Here is a 22,935-nt window from a genome sequence, read left to right on the forward strand (position 1 = left end):
GTGTTGTCTGGTTTCAGTTTAACATGTAGTTTTTATGGGGTTTTTATGTGCTTTTGACCATTCTTAGGGATTTGTGCATAATCCAAAGCTGAATAAATAATTAAGTTTTTAAATGACAAATTAGGTGATTTGTTTTTTAGCAACAAACTGCGGTGTGTAAATTATGATGTAGTCAATTTCACTCAATTTAGAAAATGTAGTGTACTATCGCCTATGTATGCGTGTTTGCATCTCCAGAGCCTCTGAAAGCAGTGGTGAGTCCACGGAAGGTGAGAGGCAGCGTGGGTAGCCAGGTGTCGCTGTTCTGCAGCGTGACTGGCTCTGATGAGTATGAAATCACCTGGTACAGGAATGCTGAGAAGATCTATCAGGGTATCAATGTACGTATAACAGGCATCAACAACGAGAACCTGGTGATGGAGGGAATGGCCAAGAGCGATGGAGGAGCGTATCAGTGCTTTGCTCGAAATGGCAAGATGTCCACCCAAGACTTAGTTCAGGTGGTCTTGGAAGGTGAGTCCAACTTTAAGGAAGTAAAAGAAATTGTGTTAATTGTTAGTATTAAATTACTAAGTACACACTGTAATTGCTAATTATTTTAAGTGAAATGTTTAGCAATAAAATACAATACAGGTTTTCTTCTTCTAAATGTCATGTTTAATTTGTTATTAATTTAATTTAATTTAGTGTATTTTTTGTTTGCATTTACTAAATGTTAGCATATATTGTACCTCAATATATTATTATGCTGTATAATACATTTGATATTAATTGTTATTATATTATTCTACAAACACACATTAACTTTTTTAAACCATTACTTTAACTGCTATTTTTATGCAACCAGTCACCGGACCACACACAAATTACTGTAAGGGGTACATCTAGTAATAATAATGAAAGGTGCATTTAGGTGGATTTCAGTTAAAGGTTTCAACCAGATAAAGGCATCTTAGTGGGTAGAATGTTACACAAACATTGGATCGTGAAGCATATGTGTAACTGTAACTGTGCATGTGTTTTAATATAACCCTTTGCTGGACTACTGCTACTCAGCCCTGCAGCTGAAAAGATTTGTTGCTTCAGCTTGGTTGCTGAGGCAACTGTCTCCTATTGCCACAAAACTGCATGAAGAGGATATTGATAATCTATAATGATTTAAAAAAAAAGCCAGGATGATCAGAGAGTAAAGATTTCAATAGCAGTAAGCTCGAAAACACAGCTGTATCTTGTTGAGTGCCATGCATGCTATAGAAAAACAGAGATAAAAAGATTTACAAGAAATGTCTGGCTAGGTCTGGGGTTGTTGTTTTTCGTTGTTGTTTTTTTTAACCTTTTATAATAAGTCATCTATCTGTGTGTTTACTGTACTGTGTGCTGTGTGTATTTAATCAGATAGCACTTACACATTATGTGGAAGTTCACTCACTGTTTACATTAAGTGTTCTTACTGTACCTTACTGTACATATTAATGGCATGTTTTTTGGACATATTATTTTGCATTATACTTCTGAAGAAATATCAAATAGCTCTTTTTATGCAGCATCAGTTTAGAATAACCATAGCCAAGCTCCAGAAAGGAAGTAAATTTTCTTTCAACATAAAATAATTTTACTACAACCCATACCCCAACCCTCCCTACACCCACAGTAACCTGAACTGATACTTTATTTTCAACTAAATAAGTGGTTATAGTGCTGTATGTAACCATTTGCAAAAATAAAAAAGCTGTCAAATCTGTTTCACTTCTCTAGACGGGACGCCAAAGATCCTCTCTGCCTTCAGCGAGAAGGTGGTGAGCCCGAATGAACCCATATCACTGGTGTGTCACGTGAAAGGAACCCCCCTCCCCACCGTCACCTGGACGCTGGACGACGACCCCGTCATCAAAGACAGCAACCACCGCATGGATCGCATCATCACCACGGAAGGCCACGTGCTCAGTTACCTGAACGTGTCTCACACACAGGTCACCGATGGGGGCGTCTATCGTTGCACCTGCAACAACTCGGCCGGATCGGTCTCCTACCAGGCTCGAATAAACGTAAGAGGTGCTTGTCAGATCAGCTCCTCAAAAACACCCGCACCACACCACAAGCACACACAACAATTACACAACTGTTCGGAGACTGTCTGCTTTCTAAAATTCGAAAATTTGAGTTAGGAGGAATTGTTGTCTTAGGTTGTAGCTGCAATCGCAGTCTCCTAAAAGGTACGTTATTATTGTCAACAGCTTGCTGCAAGGAAGCAGCTTGAAGTGATTTGTTTTCAATGAAATTTGAGCAGTGACCATTGATGGCACAGCAACGAGCAGAGTTTCACTTCATGCAAATGAGAGTATGGAGACAAGCAGTGGGAGTGAAGGCAGTGGATCTCCTGTGATCCGTCTACCCGGTGGCTATTGCAGTCGAGTAGGAATGCATATTATAAGATCTAGATATATACTATAGAGCAAGAGTGTCCAGTCCTGCTTCTGGAATGTCAGTGTCCTGCAGAGTTTAGTTCCAAACACTTACTTGCCTGGAAGTCTGAAGTCCTTGGATCGGGTGTGTTTAATTAGAGCTGAAGTTAAACACTGCAGAATGGTGGCCTTCCCAGGAGTTCCACTCCACTTTTAAAGCGTAAGGGGAAAAATGTAAACAAAAAACTGATTCGAAGTGATCAAGGGATTAGAAAGTTCCAATTCAAGGGTTCTACCAGACGTGGACACTCATGCAGTGTAGTCAATGACATATATCATAGTAAAAGAGATGGAGTGATGTTTGCATGTGAAGGGCATGAAAAATGGAGTGGCCTCCCAATGTCCAGTGATTTTTCCATTCCTTTTTCAAGATGGACTTTAAAGTAGTCTTTGCCAGCTACGAGGTGAATCACAACATTACAAACTTTTATTTGAAGCAAAAAATGAAATAAAAAATATGAAATATGAAAATCTGACAAAACGACTGGCACAATATTGTGTACTCAATCCACTGAAACAGTGCAAATAACATAATTGAAAAAAAACAGAGAAAACTCTTTATCTAGAAAAGCAATATATTTTACAATCAAGTGGATTAAAACAAATTTTACGTATTATGACGTAGTATGGTGAGGCCAAATCGATTACATCATCAAGCAGTACTTCATGGGAGTAAATATTTCCGCAAACTCATGTTCAATTTACTCGCCACACCCATACATTTAATGTACAGCATCATGGGCTGCTTTTCGCCACCAATGTAAATATCCAACGTGATTATTTAAAAAATTTGCTTTAGCTAAAGCATATACCATCAACTTAACAACGCGAAGTAGGATTGTCTTGAAATGTTTATAAGTTATTGTTAAAAATTAATAGAGCTTTCCGGAACCAGACTATTGCACTCTATTGGCTCGCAGTACTGCAACATTCAGCAGTTTAATTGCTATCAGTGCAGACCAAGGGGTCAAGGTTTGGCTGCTTAGTATCAGCCATTTAGCCCCAGCTGACAGATGCTGTAACTAGTATATCAAAAAGCATTTTCCCCTGTAGTGTTATTTTAAAGTAGCAGTCTACTGTACTCTGAAGTTTAAGTTTGTGTTTAAAGAGTGTATAAAACACCAACAGTCTTCTCTGCAAAGAGCTCACCATTGATAGTTTAGCCCAGATAAATGATTTCTATTTTAATAGGACCAGTGCAGCTAAATGACATATCATTATTTGTTACATTATCAAATGCTATTTTGCACTTAATGCAAATACTCCTCCTTATTTGGAAAAGAATTGGAATGAATGGTAAATACATGAATGGTAATGGATAACTCTTGTTGGCATGATAGCTTTGCTTGGTGCAAACACACCATTTAGTTTGTTGGAATTAGTTGTTTGTATTCGATTCTGTCAAGTTCTACTGCCTTTCCTCCCATTGGTCGATGTTGCGTTTTGCTCCATTACATAAAGTTAAACTCTGCTTGGGCTTAAAGGGATACTCTTCAAAAAAAATGTATTCTCTAATCATTTACTCACCCTCATGTCATTCCAGATGCAAAAGACTCTCTGAAAAAAAAAATACTAAAAACCATCAGTCAGTTTATATAATGCAAGTGGATAGGCTTTAAAACCATCTAAAACTAATCTGATGGTAACTCCAGTTGATTAATCAATTTCATATGAAGAAAAATGATAGGTGTGTGTGCACAAAATACTAATATTTGAAACTTATAAACCAGCGCTTCTGGACAGTTTTATACAAGATCTGCATGTTTTGCAACGTGATAAGCGTTTGGTGTAACTCGTGTGAGAAGTGAAGCAGAACCACATAGTTCTCAGTTCTCACGTAAGTTTCACAAAGTGCTTATATAAACTTTAAAATGTAGTATTTTAAAGTTTGTATAAACATATACTGTATACGTACGTTTAAAACATTAGTATTTCTCTTACGCACACCTACTGCTTTGCTTTGGAAGGCATCGATTTATCAGTTTTACATATTTTTTTGAAATGGACTTATGGAGAATTCCCTGTTTGCGTTCAATTCAACAACATACGTATTTGGGACAGTATGAGGGTGATTTTTATGATAAGTGAATTTTTATTTTAGGAGTAAATCCCTCCACAAGGCTTTGAAGTCAGGACAAATCATTGTTAGTTATTTAGTTTAACTGCTCACGGTGGATCTGTTCAGAATATTTGGCTAATAGTTGAAAACAAAATTATTGACACTTAATACATAAGCCTTTCAGCTGACTTTCTGAGGCACTGGTGTACTGATAGGTCTTTTTCACAACAGGTCCTGCCAGTATTCGACCAATGAAAAATGTCACTGCCATCGCTGGAAGGGACACGTACATTCACTGTCGTATCATTGGTTACCCATACTACTCTATTAAGTGGTATAAGGATTCCAACCTGCTCCCGTTTAACCATCGCCAACGTGCCTTCGAGAACAACGGCACGCTGAAGCTGTCCAATGTGCAAAATTCGGACGAGGGGAGTACACATGCTACGTGTTGGTGGATCCAGAGAAACAAATTCACAGGAGCGTCCATGTGACAGTGAAAGGTACTGCCACCTAAATGGAAGTCAGCCATTGCAAGAATGCTAGATTTTAATAATGTTTTTAGGTTGGTATCACTATTGCTCAATCTATTGATTCGCATTGCATTAAAACCCTTAAACTATCTTGGCACACTTGTCCCACGACCTCTGAGATGCATGAAAGACAACTCTAATCATGAGTCTTGTTAAGGAAAGGTCAGGCCTTATAAAAGAAGAATGGAATGTCAAAAAAAAATTAGTTGAGAGTAGGCTTTTGGCATATGGTGCTGTCACATCATTTCAGCGATATTTCACGGGCCAAAAAAAGTCCCATTGTTGGTAGTTTAGCAATTTGATATTGCTCACAATGAAGTCACTTTCAAACCAAACAGCTTTTTGTTGTTCAATGCAGCAAATTAATGTGACTTGATGGAAATTCCCAATCATACAGACAGATATTAAAATGACTCCATTTCAACCTTTAGCCATTTAACAACCAAACCTTTAATAAGGTATTCTTTATTAGCAAGATAGCAATATCTACTGGATTGTAGTATTATAGAAGCAAATTGTACATGAAAATGCGCAAAATGTAAAAATATAATGTAAAATATCAATAATAAATACCTACAATTATTATGAAATAGTCCAAATTAACTATGAATGAATGTTAAGAATTAATTAGATTTTTCTTTGGAAACATTAAGTCTTTTTTTATATCCTATTATTTTTATTTGTGTGTGGATGTGTGTGTGTATAAAAACATATTTTATAGTGACTGCTAAAATTAACATTTTAGTTAGTTTAAAAAAAAAAAAAAAAAAAGATATATCTCAGCCCATATTCAACAGTTTACATATATACACGTGTGTGTGTGTGTGTGTGTGTGTGTGTGTGTGCACCTGGTATTTATTACATTATGGGTACCAAATGTAATAAATGGACCACATTTTTTAGGTCCCCATAAAGAAACAAGCTTATAAAACATACAGGATACAATATTTTGACAGTGTAAAAATGTCAGTAATTTCCTGTAAGGGGTAGGTTTAGGTGAAGGGTTTGTGTAGGGCAATAACATGTACAGTATAAAAATTACACCTATGGAATGTCCCCATAAAACATGGAAACACAACAAGTGTGTGTGTGAGAGAGAGGTTTTTTTTTGCATAATAGTAATTGTTGAATGTTGAAACAGTTGAATGCCGGGCAGAGATATATAACACTTTTTATTATTTGTTTTTTTCATTCATTTTGCTACGGAGAGGAAAATATACCACATAATCAATATGAGCAGGTGTATCAACTGCATGTGCAAAAGAGATCATGTCATATATATTACACTTTTTATAGAGTCTCATGGTTATGGTAATTCCAGGACACTCTTTACCTCAATGCACAGTTTAAGCGCCAATTAGAAAAACGCAGACGTTTATATTGTTATTAGTTAAACTAGATGCATTTATACTGCAAATATTTGATACCGTTGTTACGTAACAACCAAGCAAACATCTGTTTTTGTGAGTTCAAAGTCATAAAGACAGAAAAAACCCCTGATGTGATTGAGTTAGCTAATTTGCTCCATTCATGCTTAAAATTCTGAAGCGTGCGAAGGGATTCCCTGGAGTCCATTATCCCCATTTTGTTGTGAATTAAATAAGCGCTGAAGTGCTGCTTTATTTCAATGTTATTTTAACTCATTGATTCTCAAACACGACAGGCTGACTAGCACCATGCTTGCGAGGTCCCCGGGGAACGCATTATGCCGAATTTACTGGGAGACGAAAGAGCCCTTTTATAGTCTTCTTTATTTTGTCTTTCTTTGCTCTGTTTCTCTCTCATTAGTTCACATTATGCCTCCTCCTCTGTGAAATCTCTAGATTCTGAGCTGTAATGACTTGTTATGAAGGCCGACTGGAGCCTTATTATTGCAAATCACAGATAATTGTACATGTGTGATCACATATGTTCTGTCCACCAGCCCATATTGAGCGCGTTCTGAGCTGTTTGTCGCAACTGCTTAGTACACACCAACCACTTATTTTACATGTAGCGTGTCTTCGTGAAGTTGCATCACATTTAGTTAAAGGTTATATGAATCTAGCTCTGTATTTGATGCAAGGAGACTAGAGACATAAACGTACTGTCATAGCCGTGCTCTAAATCAAACAATAATACATTCGCATTTTCAATTATAGTTGCATTGTTTCTTTTGTTCGGGACTATACAGCTTTCTAACAGCATTTGTGTTACTCTCTCTCAGTGCCCCCTCTGATCCAACACTCCGACTCTCAGAGTGCTTCCATCGGTCAGCGCGTCTTCATCCCCTGCGTTGTCATATCCGGCGACCTGCCGATGTCTATAACCTGGCATAAAGACGGGCGACCAATCAACGCCAGCTTGGGTGTCACCATAGACAACATAGACTTTACCAGCTCATTACGCATTTCAAACCTGTCGGAAATTCATAATGGAAGTTACACCTGCATTGCCCGTAACGAGGCTGCTGCCGTCGTCGAACACAGTATACAGCTCATCGTTAAAGGTTTGAGATGAATTTAGCTATTCTTGTTATAATTCACATTTTTACCAATAATCTTTTCACTGTACACTGTATCTCAAAAATTTATGGTAAAATGGCAGCTGTAGTTGCCAGAATTTTACTGTGTAAAATTACTGTAAAAAAAAGGTCTTGCTGAATTTAAAATTAACTGATATAATGTTAATATATCAACCTATTGAAGTACTGAAATATGTTTTGTAATACACTGATAACCACCAAAAGCAGGTGGAGATGGGAAAGCCATATGATGAGCCAAAGCTTATAACAATAAGATTTGAAATATTAACATATACATTCACACAATAGTGTGTGACACTAAACACCATCACGGTAACACATATGAAACCAAAGATGCATTAATTTAACAACATTAGGTGTAACATTCAACAATAATGCACAAAACTGATAAGAAAAACTAAATATTTAAACAAAAAAATAAAAATTGAAATTTAATGCAGGAAATTCTGAGAATTTAATGTAAATTATGCATTCTTTCCACCTTCAAAAACCGTATACTACCATAAATTTACATATAACGTCCATTACTGTTACTTACATTAATACATTTTTACTGTAGAATTTTTACAGTTTTTTAGCGTTTTTTTTTCACAGCCATTTTTTACAGTGTGGAATAATTAAGCTCGTGCATTTTGTTTTAGGTGAAAAATATATATATTTTAGTTTTTGTCTCTAAACATATTTAGAAACTATATATTGTGCTTGTTTATAAAAAGAATTATTTTTATGCTTAGTTCCACCACATTTTGAGGTACAGCCAAGAGACCAGGATGGCATATATGGGAAATCAGTGATCCTGAACTGTTCGCAAAAGGGAAACCCAATCCCCACTATAGTATGGAACCACTCAAAAGGTATGTTAATATTTGCAATTATGTAAATGCATATTATTTCTTTCCGTACATGGCCAATGTCTATGAGCAAAAATACAAAAAAAATATTAATCGATATGAAATATTTTTGCAATTAAGAATTTCTGTAAAAAAATGGTGAATCTCACAAAAGATGTCCAGGTTATATTTCTGTACTTTAATAAGCAAACTCAAATATATTTAGTTTATTAACACCAACTATTTTTACCTCTTATGATTGTTGTTATTATACAGAACAGCTGCGTGTTGACAAAAATAGAACAGCTACTATTCAAATGATAAAGAGTACAGCTATTCTAAAGCTGCAGTTATGCTATTGGCAAGAGATTTTTTTAAGTTCCCATTAACCATTTATTGAAGGGGACCCAATGCAGGCACATTTGGTGTGGACGTAACTTCAGTCAGGTTTAGGGGTGATCTGGACAGGTGGGCTGGGCACAGGTGTGCGCTTGCATTGAGGCCATGGTCAAAGAAGCTGGATTACTGGATTAGAACAGGAGCAGGTGACTTTCTCGACCTTGATTCCTCCCGAAGGGGGCTGAGCGTTTGAAGCCCTCACTACACGTTGTAGATGAAAGCTCACAAATGGAAATCCATATACACAACATAAAAAACGGGCTGCACATTGGGAGGGTGACGTTAAACAGGGCTTGGATGAAAGAAAAGAGGGTTCGATGAAGTTCATGAGGGTTACAGAGGCATTGGGCCTCATTCATAAAACATTCAAAATTTTTGAACATTAATTATAAACACACTGGTTTGTAGCACAAATAGTTTGACCACTTAGCGCACATTTAGTGGCTGATGAATCACAGAAAATAGCTCATTCCCACATTGTAAAATATCGCGAAAGTCTGTAACTATTTTCCTTGACAGACAAGATTATTATTTTTGGTGTTGTTGTTATTGCAAGGACAGACTGTAGCTTTGTCAGATTAAGTCGTTCATGTGGTATTACGGTTTATTTCATATAACTGAATCCCACTGTTAATCCAGACATGACAGTTCCCCTCAGAGATCTTCAAATCCAATAGAAATCATCAGATGTAACCACAACGTAACTGATATTGATAATAAAGGGTCATAAAAGGGTGTAATGCTATCGGATTATTAGATGTTTTTCAAATTAAATTGAATTTAAATATATATATATTTATTTTAGATTTCTACTAAAAATGCAAATAAATACTAATTTCCAAATATGTAGTGTGTATAAACCTTGCATTGTTTGCTTTTTCTGTTTTAGGTGCTGGCGTACCTCAGTTCCAGCCCATTGCCTTGAATTCTGGCTCACGTATCCAGCTCCTGGAGAAGGGATCTCTGCTCATAAACACGTCCTGGAGGAAGATGCTGGATTTTATCTGTGCAAGGTCAGCAATGACGTGGGAGCCGATATCAGCAAGAGCATGTACCTCACCGTTAAAAGTAAGACCCTGTCGAGTGGAGTGTGTTGATTATGTGTGTGTGCATGTGTGACATAATGTATGTTGATTATGATGTGATCGGATTGCTATTAATAGACATGTATTATCTAAATGTTTTTGGTTCTCTTTGTTTGGTCTGCGCCGCTCTTATCTAAGGAGTGTGTGTGTATGACTGAGTGTGTGTCTGGGCCTGAGGGTCTTCTGCCCTGTTGACTGCTGTGTATACGGTATTGTGCTCCTTGGTGAACTGTTTATTTGTTGAGCAGGCAGAGACTTACATCCCCTCCATTAAACCCACTACACAGCATTTTTGCCTACTCTGGCATGAGGAGAACCGAGCAGTGCCACCAGTAGCCTATTCGCGTTATGTCACTTTTCTTTTGTCATCGCTACCCATTCAGATCAGCAAAAATGAACCACTGAGAATTGAAAATTAAACGAAGACTTGATTTTTCCTTACAGTGAAAATGATTTTAGACAGGTTCTGTCAAGATTCTCTCCATAAAAGTTGTCCATCATCTCTTGAGCATCCCACGACAAAGCCTTGGGGAACACCAGAATTGATTTTATTTTGTGCTCTATTCCTTTAAAATAAAAATACAAATTTTATTTAACAGATGGAATGATAAAAAAATTTGCTAGAACTTCAAGGGCAGTATATGTTCGTGATGAAAACAATATCCCCTGATGCATATAGCGTTCAGATGGACTAGTGCTATTGAATCAGCATTATTTCAGTCTATTTCAGTAAAATTTCTCTCTGTTCTTTTTTTCCTTCTTCTTTGAGTGAAAATATGTAACACCCCTTAAACCTGTACATAAAAGATTAAAAATACTTCAAATTTTGATCAAAATGTTTTATTCTCCAGTGAGACAAGCGTGTGAGTGAGTCAGATGTTTTTTTTCGATCAGTTGATTCGTTCAAAAGAGCCGACTCAAAAGAATATGATTCATGATTCAGATAGTCTTTCTTTTCTCATAGGTCTCTCATAAATGCACCAAAGATAGCTACAGCTTAGGTCAAGATTTTAATGAACTATGATTTACTTTTTTTTTTTTTCTTCAGTGCATTTATTATTGTGCATTTAAAAGAAAAATAGGCAGACTTAGTGATGATAAATTAATGATCACGGATAGAAAAAGATGTTTCGCTTCTTGTTTGATATAAATATCATCGTGTCTGTCCTTGTGTGGATCTGGTGGCACTCCCTCGCCTTCAGTATCAGAGAGAGCACATGCTCAGACTGTGACCAATTGTGCAAGAAAAAGGGGGAATTGCTTCAGCATGGCAGCCTGCTGCACTCTACCAACCCCACACACACACACACACACACACACTTGTGCTGCCCCTCCCAGTCCAGAGACTATACCTCACTCCATTGGCCTGCACAGAGAAGGCAACGAGTGTGTGCGTTTGTTAGAGAGAAGGGGGTAGATGGCCCACTCAGGCGTGGCAATGTGACGAGGTGGCCTAGTTTCCCAGGGTGCCCCTGTACTGGTGATAAAATGAGGGCTGAAATGGATTATATACACCCAGAGTCGCTGCTGCAGCCTCTGTATTCATACGGCGTGATACGCCATACACACTAATCATATTCAACATGGCCATCAAAGTGGAAAACACAAATGGAGTTATCATAGTTAATTCACACCCAGCCATAAATACTGGTCCAAATTGCCAAGAATATTTTAAGGCTCAGTTGCTGCGTGCACTCTGAAAGAATGTGAATGATGTGTGATTACAGTTTTGTCATTTTTACAGTTTCACACACTGTATAAAAATATCAATATTTACCTTTTTTGGCTCCAAGGTCATTGCCTGTTCAGCCACGATAATGAGTTTCTGAATATCCATCAGATGATCATCTTTCATGCTTTTTAACCCGCGTGCGTCTCTAAACTCCACTTATATGCTTCATTGAACTGACAATAAAGACCATTAAAGGCTACATATGCGCCACGCTCTGACTCATCTTTTGTTTGTGTGTGTGTGTGTGTGCGCGTGTGTGTAGAAAGAGAGAGAAATATTATTTGCACGCTTGCCTTGATTACTTGTTCAAATGCGACGCTTTCCTTTCAAGAAACTGAACATTTTTGACCCAGATTTTAGTAGGTCACACTACATTTCCGAGAATTTTTGAACGGCAGCAAAGTTATGTTTGTCAACAGGGAGGAAGATTAAAGTTTCACCCGTGTTACCTGATTTTCTTAAGAGTTGTGAAAATTTGCTCTGTCATGACAGGGTATTGCAAGGTAATTTTCGTGATGATGTTAATATATTTGGTCTCGGTAGAATAGACACGGCTGCTGTGGCTGAGCAAGTACCAATGCATCCACAAAAAGCTGCCGTGAGCATTTTGGAAATAATTCTGCTGCACATATAAAATATGTAAAATACATAGCATGAATCACGCCGTAGCAGGTCTAGACAGGTGGAGCTGGGGAAGGAGGAGGGTTTCTGAGTTTTTTATTCGCACATAATGGATGATTTTATCCAATTTGACTTGAGACGTGTACTAAAGTATTACCTGTATTAAGGCACTAAGTATATATTCATTTTATCAATTAACGCATACCATAAAAATGAAACATACGACTGCTAGCATTATTCATCAGAAACAATATGATAACACTAAAAGGGGGTATTAACTCGTCAGCATTAAATTTTGTATGCAACAAATGCCTGTGCGCCTGTCAACCTTTACCACTGTGTTTACCGTTTTGAAGAATTGTACAGATATCGAATACAATGTCACTTTTCAAAACTGAAGTCTTATTTCGTAGAACAGCTGTGAAACACATCCATGTTGCATGTGAAAGACGACATTTACTCACACATGTTGTGAATATCAAACTCTCTCCTGCGCTCCCTGTGGTTTTCCCTGGTTTGTTTAATAATAGTTAGGTGCTGTTCTATGGCTGCTGAAATGAATAAAGGGAGATTTTGTTTGATGTGCAGTTATAGCTGCCATCAGCGCTCCCCCCTCTCTCTTTATTACAGGAGCCTGTAATATTGCTGGATATTAAAAATATACATCAACTAAGCTGTTATGGGAATACCATTTAGAGCCCCTCTCGCCTGAAGCCCCTCTCGTGCTGACTGCAAGACTTTAAATGAGATTATACACACTCTTTTGGATGTGTACTAAGGAGAATTTCAAGAACTGAGGACTCACCATATTGTGACTTTTGTTTCTCACACATTTGTATTCGATATCAGTGTCTTCTGCGACATCACGTGAAATGCAGCAGTGAAACAAAACCGCAACGGCGAGATTGTTAGGTGTTGTGTATTTCTGTAAAAGTCACACTTCGTTGTCATGTCAAGCAGATTTAATAGCAGCATTAACACTATACTACCCATAATGTTAAAAAGGCACTGCTACCAAGGAAAGTTATGAATTAATTAACGTAAATGAATAGCATTAGCTATTAGCATTAGCAATAGCGCAACAGAATGTATATTTGGAGTCACTTTTAAACCATTGTAGATAAAAACCATTCAGAGGACATGCTCATAATAAACAGAATGTTATTTAGCTCTGGTATGGACACTAATATTATATTGATAGTTATATTTCTTGTTATGAACTGGCCTCAACAGTCGATAGTTAATAATGAACACTTAATGTCACTCTCACAACATTTATTCACGGATTTAATTAACAAATCAAAGTTGATTTAATCTCAAAGTTGGCTTGATTGTATGTAGAGAAACTAATCCGAAAAGAAATGAAATAGTCTGTAGTTAGAATAAAAAAAAAGAAAGAGCCTTTCCACATCTTCCGGATCTTGCTTCAGAGCAGGTCTCAACCTTGCATCAGATCTTCAGAGAGCGTCCTCTTGCTAAAGAGCAATAACATTTAGAGAAGGCGGAGAGATTTCTTTTAATATGCTGTACTTAAAATTCATAGTTGTCATGCAAAATAAATCAGCGTTCTCTCATGCGGTGCAGCTGCGCGGAGCTTGTGAGTAAATAAGAGATGAGAGTTAAACGTTCACAGGCCTGACTCTGACACTCTCCATCATGTCAACTTCCGCCACTTCACACCACAATAAGACTCTGGGCACAGGGAGACTGCATGCGTGCGCCCCTTTTTCTTTCCCTCCCTCTGTCTGTCTGTCTGTCTGTTTTTCAGCAGTTAATGCTGTGGATGGACAGTACAAAATCACATATCAAAGCATGATTATTTATTACAGTCAACATTACAATATTTCTGCTGCAATTTCAACCAACAAGTGTTCAACTGGGTCTTTGTGAAACAACTGCAGGAGGTCTATGAATTGATAAAAAGCTAATAATTAAATGTACAATTAGAATAATAGTGGCTGCACAATTTATTGAATTAAAAAAATTGTAATATTATTATAGTGTAATTATCAAATCAGATGTATTTAATATGTATAATATTGTCCATTTTGTGATTAGAGTTGTATGTAATATTATCTACAGATCTCTGTATAAATCATAAAAATAAACATTTACTTAAAAAAAGGAATAAATATTCCGTTGCATGTTGTGTGACCTTAAACTAACATCAGAGAACCAATAACATGCAAATGTTTCTTTAAATTATTAAAATATTAACTTAAAATCTCATGGGTACAAGTAAATATTTAACTTCTAAGGGGCTTAGGACCCTCTTTGGTAAATGCATTTTTTGTAAAATAATAATAAATGTACTTGAAGCGCAAAATAATTGAATGATCTAATTATTATTATTTATTATTACTTATTAAACACTTAAAAGATCAATAGCAGTATAATTATAAATCAGACTATTCCATAAACCTTTAAATTATTTAATTTATTTTATTAAAATAATGACACAAAATAATGATACAATTGTTATCAAAGCCAAAGTACTACATACTGCCCTTAATAAATGTATTTTTTTAATTAATAGATTTGTAATTTTTATTAATTGAATTCAGTTATTTCAATTAATTTAAAACAGGCTTTTAAAATTAAGTTATTATTTTATTATTATTATTATTGTTGTTGTTGTTGTTGAAAGTTGAAATTTTTGTTACACCCTTATTTACTTTGGTCTTATTTTCACATTTCTTCATAAAGTCTAACTAACAAAATGGGGTCCTGATATCCAACCGACGCAAACTTAACATCGCAAGGTATATACTGTACGATCACAGAGCCCAAACCTAGTGTAAGATGATTTGGGGAGTTTCACATTCCTGCTTCAGAGGCGCTAGTATTGCTGAGCGAAAACAAGCAGAAGAATCTATATGAATAATCGAAGTGTGCTCATCATTTAATCATAGCCATGCCTGCCAGGAAAGAGAGAGACAGATCTCTCACGCCGCTGGAGGGTAACAAGGTTTCAGACAGAGGAGGGGTGAGACAGGCCTGAGCACGGTCTCGCGCCTTCTTCATGTCTGCGCTTGCTCTGTGAACTTCTCACCAGAGACCAGCTCAGTTTGCTTTCAGCTCATTTACTTCATACGAGGAGATTGAGAAACAAACTTTTGAAGGGAGACTTATGGACTTACGGGCGGAGGAAATGCTCAGTTGTTATGCCGAGGTTTTATCACACATTTACATCTAGCAATGGTGACAGAAATAATGCAGAATTTCATTCATTATTTTCTTTCCTTTGCATTTTTGCAAAATCTTAAAAAGCTTGTTTGATTGTTTAAATAGTTTCTTATTGATTATATAAAACATACTGGGTATAAAATACATTATATACAGTATACAACAAAACATTGATTGATTGGTTTGTAGGGGGTTTGGTTTATTACGTAATGAGAACATTGTTTTTTTTGATGATGTCCAGTATTTCTATGCAGAGAAATGATGTGGCTGGGTCTACGCTTACCTCAAATATTATTTCATCTCTGCGTCTTTCTCCGTTCGTCCTTCAGTTCCTGCCATGATCACGTCTTACCCCAACACCACGCGAGCGGAACAGGGTCACATGACCGAGATGAGCTGCACTGCTCACGGTGAAAAGCCCATCAAGGTTCGCTGGGAGAAGGAATCTCATATCATCAACCCAGACATGAGCCGCTACGTGGTTACCGTGAAGGAAGTGGGAGATGAGGTCATATCCACCCTGCAGGTGAGCAAAGGCACCATCTACAGACGCACATTCAGGGATGCCCTGGACTTACTACTTACTTTCTGTCAAAAATCATCCACCGTTGGAACTAATTTATATTTGTCCTTATCGACAACACAAAACGTGCTCTCGCAACTCACTTATACTATGATAATGTGACAGATTTCTGAGCGGTATTCACTAAGACAAACATGCACGGCATTCGTTAGGGACTGATTGGATGAAAAAATGTGCCTTCAATATACCACATTGTTCATTTTCTGCTTTCTGCATGCTACACATTGAGTGCCTAGCACAATATGCTCTATTACATTCTGCACATTTCAGTAAATATTTCAGGCATCCAAACCTGGAGAAATTCCTTTTATTATTCACCCACAGGTATAATTAAAGTACAGTTGAGGGGGTGAATTTCACAAATAAACAGCAGTTATAAAAAAATTTATTATATATTTAAACAAGCCTTCATAGACGATTTTGCACATGTGTATGTTACACTATCTAAAAATCTAAGGATATAATAGAAAAAATATGAGTCAGTGTTCTCAAAAACGTGAAGTCATAGACATTTTTCAAATCTTCATAACATTATGGTTAATCTTTGTATTAACTGCATTGTTACTTTTCTTCTCCACTCTTAAATAATGTTTATAGATGAAGATAGATGCATGTGCAAAATACCATTTTACAATGCCTGCTGAGAGTCATTTATACACTAATAAATGTAATTGTTCAAATATAATAGTTCAAAAGCAATATCAAATATCCTATAGCATTTACCAAAATGTACTAGTCGCATGATCAAATTTTGTACATATCATTTTATGTCTTCACAGATCTTGCATACCGTCAGAGAAGACTCTGGCTTTTTCTCTTGCATTGCTATCAACTCTTACGGTGAAGATAAAGGAATCATTCAACTGATAGTACAAGGTAAAGTTCGATTCAAAACGCAATTGTTGATTTCGTATTTTCGTACTTGTTGTCTAATCTCTACAAACATTTTTCCGAAGATCGTCCTGATCCTCCTGAGGTTGAGATCAGAGAAGTGAAGGACCGAACCATTGCACTTCGCTGGACTATGGGCTTCGATGGCAACAGCCCCATTACAGGATATGACATCAACTATAAAAATAAATCATGTATGAGTTTTCTTTCACCCAATCTATTGCCTCAATCAATTGTTCTCATTTATATTCTCGAAGACAAGTATTTTTTAACAGAGTTATATATAAGTGTTATTCAGTCAGATATATGACGTGTTTCAGAACTGCTAGAAGATGGTATTTATTGGCCAATCAGCATCTTAGACAGGATTATCTGTTTTTATGAAAAAATGAATAACCAATGTTAATTTCTCTTTTTGTTTTTATTTTTACATCTATTTATTCAGTTCATCTACATTCGTAGAATGAACTTTGATCACTTTAAGTGGCTTGTTTGTTTTCATTTTTGGTATCTTTTTATATTACTACAGTACACCCTTTGAACTGTAATAAAATGACTGTAACGTAGCCTTATGTGTCGCTCTGTATTCCTCTGTATTTCTTTTAGCTTCGTGGGCCTCATCTCAAATGACCAAAGACGTCTCCCCTCAGCTGAACCAGGCCACCATCATTGAACTCCACCCTGCTTCCACTTACAACATCCGCATGTTTGCCAAAAACCAGATCGGAGAGAGCAGGCCGAGCAACGAGCTGACCATCACCACAGATGAAGCACGTGAGTATTCCCCCAAAATGGTGTGAGCCTTTGTGAGGTTTTTCTATAGTTCCTCATGGTATCAGACATTTTGTTATCTGTGCCGCCACCTAGTGGCTCAGTCTTTTATTTTTTCTGTCATCTCTGCATGTGATCGATCCAGCACCTGATGGCGCTCCTCAAGATGTGCAGCTGGAAGCAATCTCATCCCAAAGCATCAAAGTCACGTGGAAGGTACAACTGAGGAACCACTTGCGCTGCTGTAGTAGCCCATGCAAAACCGATATTTGTGCTGGCTAAACCATGCTGCTTTTTTGAGGAATATTTTGGGTTTAAGCTACATCAGCAGTAGTGACTTATATAGGGCCAAAAAACAAATACGTGAAGATGTTATGTGACCATGGACCAATCTTAAGTGTCAGTTTTTTTTAAAATAGAATTGTATAAATCATCTGAAGACTAAATATGATTAAATATGCTTTCCATTGCTTTCCATTGATGTATGGTTTGTTAGGATTGGATAATGCATTGCCCTAGACACAACTATTTGAAAATCTGCAATCTTACAGTGCAAAAAAATCTACTTTTAAAGTTGCAAAAAAATTAGCAATGCATATTACTAATTACTAGGTTTTTATACATTTTTGGTAGGATATATACGTACTATATATCTTCATGGAACATGATTTTTATTTATTATACAAATGATTTTGGCATTAAAAAAAAAAATCATTTTGACCCATACAATGTATTTTTTTGCTATTGCTAAACATATACCCATATATATATAATTTTTTGTCTTTATACTGCCTCTGCATCATGGCCTCATACATTAAAAATGCTGATATTTTATTTTATACGGTAAGGAATGGGATGTTGAAACTGCCGCAGTTTTAAATATATCTAACGTGTAAAATAAATCAAAAAAGTTTAAGGAAAAATTGGTTTTAGGTCCTTTCCACAACTAGACAATTGTTTACTTTAGGAAACTGGAATATATTATAAGAATATATTATATATATATATATAATATATAAGACGTTACGATATTTATTCTTTTTCCAGCCGCCCCTCAAACACTTGCAGAATGGATTGATCCGAAGCTACCAAGTGTGTTATCGGGAGTTTGGGACAGGGGGCAGCCCACAATACAACACAATCAATGTAGACACCACAGGGGACATCGAAACGCTCACCCTGGATAACCTGAAGAAGTACACCCAGTATGAGGTGCGGGTGCAAGCTGCCAATCGGGCAGGCATGGGTCCCACCTCGGAGGAAATCACCATCACCACGCTGGAGGACGGTTAGTCACATCACGTATTTGTTGTATTAGTGATGTTTCTTAATGCATTTACATGCTTTGCTCAAGAGACTTACTTTGAAGCTCAATTAATTATTGTTAACAGATGTTAACGAATTGCTTTCTCCTATAGCCTAAACTTTGAATTTCATCTGTAATATATAGCAATGCACATACATATTTTCTGATTATATGATAAATAATATGCTAATTATTAACTAACACAATGCTGTTTTGGTTGGCAGTGCCCAGTCGGTCACCTGAGAACGTTGTGACGACAGCTACAACCCCTGAGACTATCTCTCTGTCCTGGTCTGCTTTGCCCAAGGAAGCACTCAACGGCATGCTGCTTGGATATCGTGTCATCTACTGGGCCAACCTACCCGATGGAGGTCAGGCAGGGTTATGACCCTTTCAATTTCTGCAGAAACTTTCTTACTTTTATGCATAATTATGAAGCACGCAGATTTCCTCCCCAACCCCCCAAGTTTCCCATTCTTAATTCATATTAGTTTTGCAGAGGCCTGGGTTTTAGTTCCAGGGTGTGTCTGCCATCTAGCATCTTACAATAATTTCTGAAGGATACTGAAGACTGGAATAATGATTCTGATAATTCAGTTTTGCCGTCACAGGAATAAATTACATTTTAGTATATAGTAAATGTTAATCATTTTAATATTTTTTACTGTATTATTGAATAATTGTAGCCTTTCTGCCTTCCACCCTAACTTAGCCATAATATTTTAAATTAAAATAATTTTATGACAAAATTACCAATGATATGCATGCTTACACATCATCAATATGCTTACAAATAGTTATCAAAAACTAATAAATCATTTGTAATTTACAATGACTTTACAATAATAATTGTAATCTTATCAGAAATAGTAGCAGTGTACATTGTGATAGCATCTAATGGTAATACCCTAGTACCTTTCAAATTCATACTCTGTGGTATATACAAAGTGTTAGTAAATTGTTAATGTCATGAAAAAATGATTAATATATATGATGTATGTGCATATTGTAATGTATATCAAATGCTGACTTGTCAGACTATACTATACACACTATGCTGTGTTTTAATGACTTACTTATTGAACGTTAATACATTATTTACAGTACTTTTAGGACATGCAATATCAATTCAATTGCACTTCTGCCTCGGACCTCTAGAGGGCATGCCGGCTTTGCTTTAGGAGACAGAAAGTTAAAAACAAAGGGCAGTAGATCTTCAGTAGAAGCACCACACTTAATGGGAAAATTGGCTACATTTAAATTTTCAGCAAATTATTTCATCCAAAGCGACACAGAGCGATCTGTTGAATGAAGGTGTTACCATTTCTTTAGTGCACCAGTTCAAAGAATGTGCCTGTTTTTACAGTTGGACAGTATGCAAATTCCATATATACCTATTGTACTTGAATCTCAGGTTTAGGGAGCATCCAGCGAAAAGCAGTGGCCATTTTCCAGGCTGCACTGCAGAGCCATTAATAATTGACCTACAATAAGGTATTGATGTACAGATTCAAGGGTGAAAACAAAAATGAAGACAAAACAGTCTATATATTGTAGCATTATACAGGGCAAAGTGACTGATGACTATGCAGAATATAATTAATTGTCCAATGCAAATCATTACGAAGGGTCACTTAAATATGTAAATGTTTATCATGGCAATTCTGAGCATATTTTGAGACACTGCTGAAACTGTTAATGGGACACGTGAAACTCCTAAGAAGTAAAAAAAAAAGAGAGAGATCAACCATTGAGTTAATAAAGATCTCATTTGCTTTTCCCTCCAGATCATTTAACATTTTGTTTGTGTGTTGCAGAACTGGGAGAAATCAGGAACATCACAACCACCAAGCCTTCACTAGAGTTGGAACGGCTGGAGAAGTACACCAACTACAGTATCCAGGTCCTGGCCTTCACTCGAGCTGGAGACGGAGTCCGTAGCGAGCAGATCTACACACGTACCAAAGAGGATGGTGAGACTCGCTCCGACTGCACATACTCGTATCATTTATTTTAGATGTGTGACGTGACCAGCTAAGGACCAGCATAAACCAGCTCAAACCAGCCTCCAAGCTTTAAAACATACCTAACCAGCATATGTTGGTTTTTTCAAGAGGGCTGTCTCAATTTCATTTACAGAAACATAAAAAGGCAGTGTCCCACAAGCCAAGTACCAGCCCTAAGTTGATGTTATCAGTGGTTATTCTGTGCCAACCATGGGGTTTTCTGCAATTCTACTACACTTAAATGGCTATTTTTATAAATTAAGATGTAAACAGATAAATGTCTTTTACGGCATACTCTGATAAAACAGAGCACATATTCACTTTAAAGTCAGACCCAAAATTGCATGCTATTTCATTCTATTACAGTTCTCCACTTTATGTCCTTGCTCTTCTTTGGTGTTGCTCAACAGATGACTGGGAATTGTAGAGATCAGTCAGAGAAAGTAGTTTGTTTTTCTTCCATTCTTAATAAGTGAACCATAAATCAGAATTAACTGATCAAAATCAAGCTGTTTTGAGTTTACTAGTGGGATATTTGAACATTGACTCCTTTGCTCATTGCACAGATGTCTGAACCCAATGACAAAACCAGTCCAAATGGAGAGTGTTGATTGGGGTGTTTGGAAATTGCTTGAAATCACACATCTCAGCTTTCTATGAAGTTAGAATAGGACAGCTGCAAGTCACTTCCTTTGTAGCATACAAGGTGTCTTTTCTAGAGCGTCTCCTCAACCAATTTTATTGTTTCTCCTGCTAAAACCAGTTCCTGGCCCTCCGGCTGGAGTTAAGGCAGCTGCTTCAACAAGCTCTGTGGTGTTTGTTTCCTGGCTTCCTCCACTCAAACTCAATGGAATCATCCGGAAATACACCGTTTTCTGTTCCAACCCATACCCCACGGTAAGCTTATCTGCAGCTCTTTGTGACTTTGCACAGCTCCACATGGCCCACCAAACTTTATTTAAATATTATTTAAATTCACCAAAATTGAACAAAAAATGAATTGAGTTCTTAGCAATTACTAGAGTGTTTCCCTGATCTTGTTCCTGGAGGCACCTCGAAAGTACACATGGTGGATGTTTCCCTTATCTGACCTATCCATTTGAGGTCTTGAAGTCTAATGACCTGAAGAGTTGACTCTGATGTATAATTAAGAGGAGTTTCACAATATGTTGATGGGCCTCAAGGTTGAAAAACAAGTAAGCCATGTGGCTGCTACAAAGAAGCTATGGGTTTGGGATACTTCAATGACCAACTAAATTTTCCAATGCAGTTTCGATGTTTATTATTGCTTAATGCATAGATCTGCTTCTACTTCTTCAATAGTAAGCCAAGTAGAGTATAAATCATGGTATGCTAAGGCTCAGCAACTCTGGGCCTCAAGGGTCCTCTGTCCTAGCCGCAACCCTGATCAAACTCACATAGCTGTCTGTAGTTTTCCAATAATTCAGAAAATCTTCATTAGCTGTTTGATTAGGGTTGGAGCCAGAGATGCCCGCTTCTGCAGTTTGCTGTAAGCAGTACCGTATTCCATTTTGCAGCAGTTTTTAAAGTAGTTCTAGATAAGTTAATGCCCTAAATAAGTGGTGTCCAATCCTTGAAGCAGAGTTTACCCCATGCTCTTATTAAACACACCTGAACCCAAAGCCCTCCAGGAGCAGGATTGGACACATCTGCCTTAAATGTAAAAATAAGACAGGAATGCTTTCTAATGATTATAACTTTTACTTGGGTATCATTACAGGTGATCAGTGAGTTTGAGGCTGCACCTGATGTTTATTTCCGTCGCTTGACCAACCTGAATCAGAATTGGCAGTACAGCATTTGGGTTGTGGCGGTCACTGCGGCGGGCCGTGGGAATGCCAGCGAAATCATCACCGTAGAACCCCAAGCTAAAGGTATGCAGGACTGGCTCGTGGCAATCAATCACCCTTTCTGTAATTTTTAGTG

At 37.0% G+C, this 22,935-nt stretch overlaps 1 protein-coding gene across 1 annotated transcript in view; it reads left to right on the forward strand.

Annotated features, from left to right (window-relative positions):
• LOC122359318 (Down syndrome cell adhesion molecule homolog) overlaps positions 1-22,935 on the forward strand; it is a 108,422-nt gene that overhangs the window by 71,451 nt on the left and 14,036 nt on the right. The window contains 18 exon segments of the mRNA XM_043259627.1: positions 238-513; positions 1,756-2,052; positions 4,753-4,947; positions 4,950-5,024; positions 7,261-7,542; positions 8,313-8,432; positions 9,697-9,774; positions 9,777-9,875; positions 15,761-15,957; positions 16,794-16,890; positions 16,971-17,099; positions 17,512-17,679; positions 17,822-17,892; positions 18,724-18,964; positions 19,207-19,353; positions 20,800-20,955; positions 21,752-21,885; positions 22,730-22,883. Coding sequence (XP_043115562.1) covers positions 238-513; positions 1,756-2,052; positions 4,753-4,947; positions 4,950-5,024; positions 7,261-7,542; positions 8,313-8,432; positions 9,697-9,774; positions 9,777-9,875; positions 15,761-15,957; positions 16,794-16,890; positions 16,971-17,099; positions 17,512-17,679; positions 17,822-17,892; positions 18,724-18,964; positions 19,207-19,353; positions 20,800-20,955; positions 21,752-21,885; positions 22,730-22,883 — 2,916 coding nt within the window.

This window comes from Puntigrus tetrazona, chromosome 15, assembly GCF_018831695.1.
Source record: "Puntigrus tetrazona isolate hp1 chromosome 15, ASM1883169v1, whole genome shotgun sequence".
In the NCBI taxonomy this organism is placed as follows: Eukaryota; Metazoa; Chordata; class Actinopteri; order Cypriniformes; family Cyprinidae; genus Puntigrus; species Puntigrus tetrazona.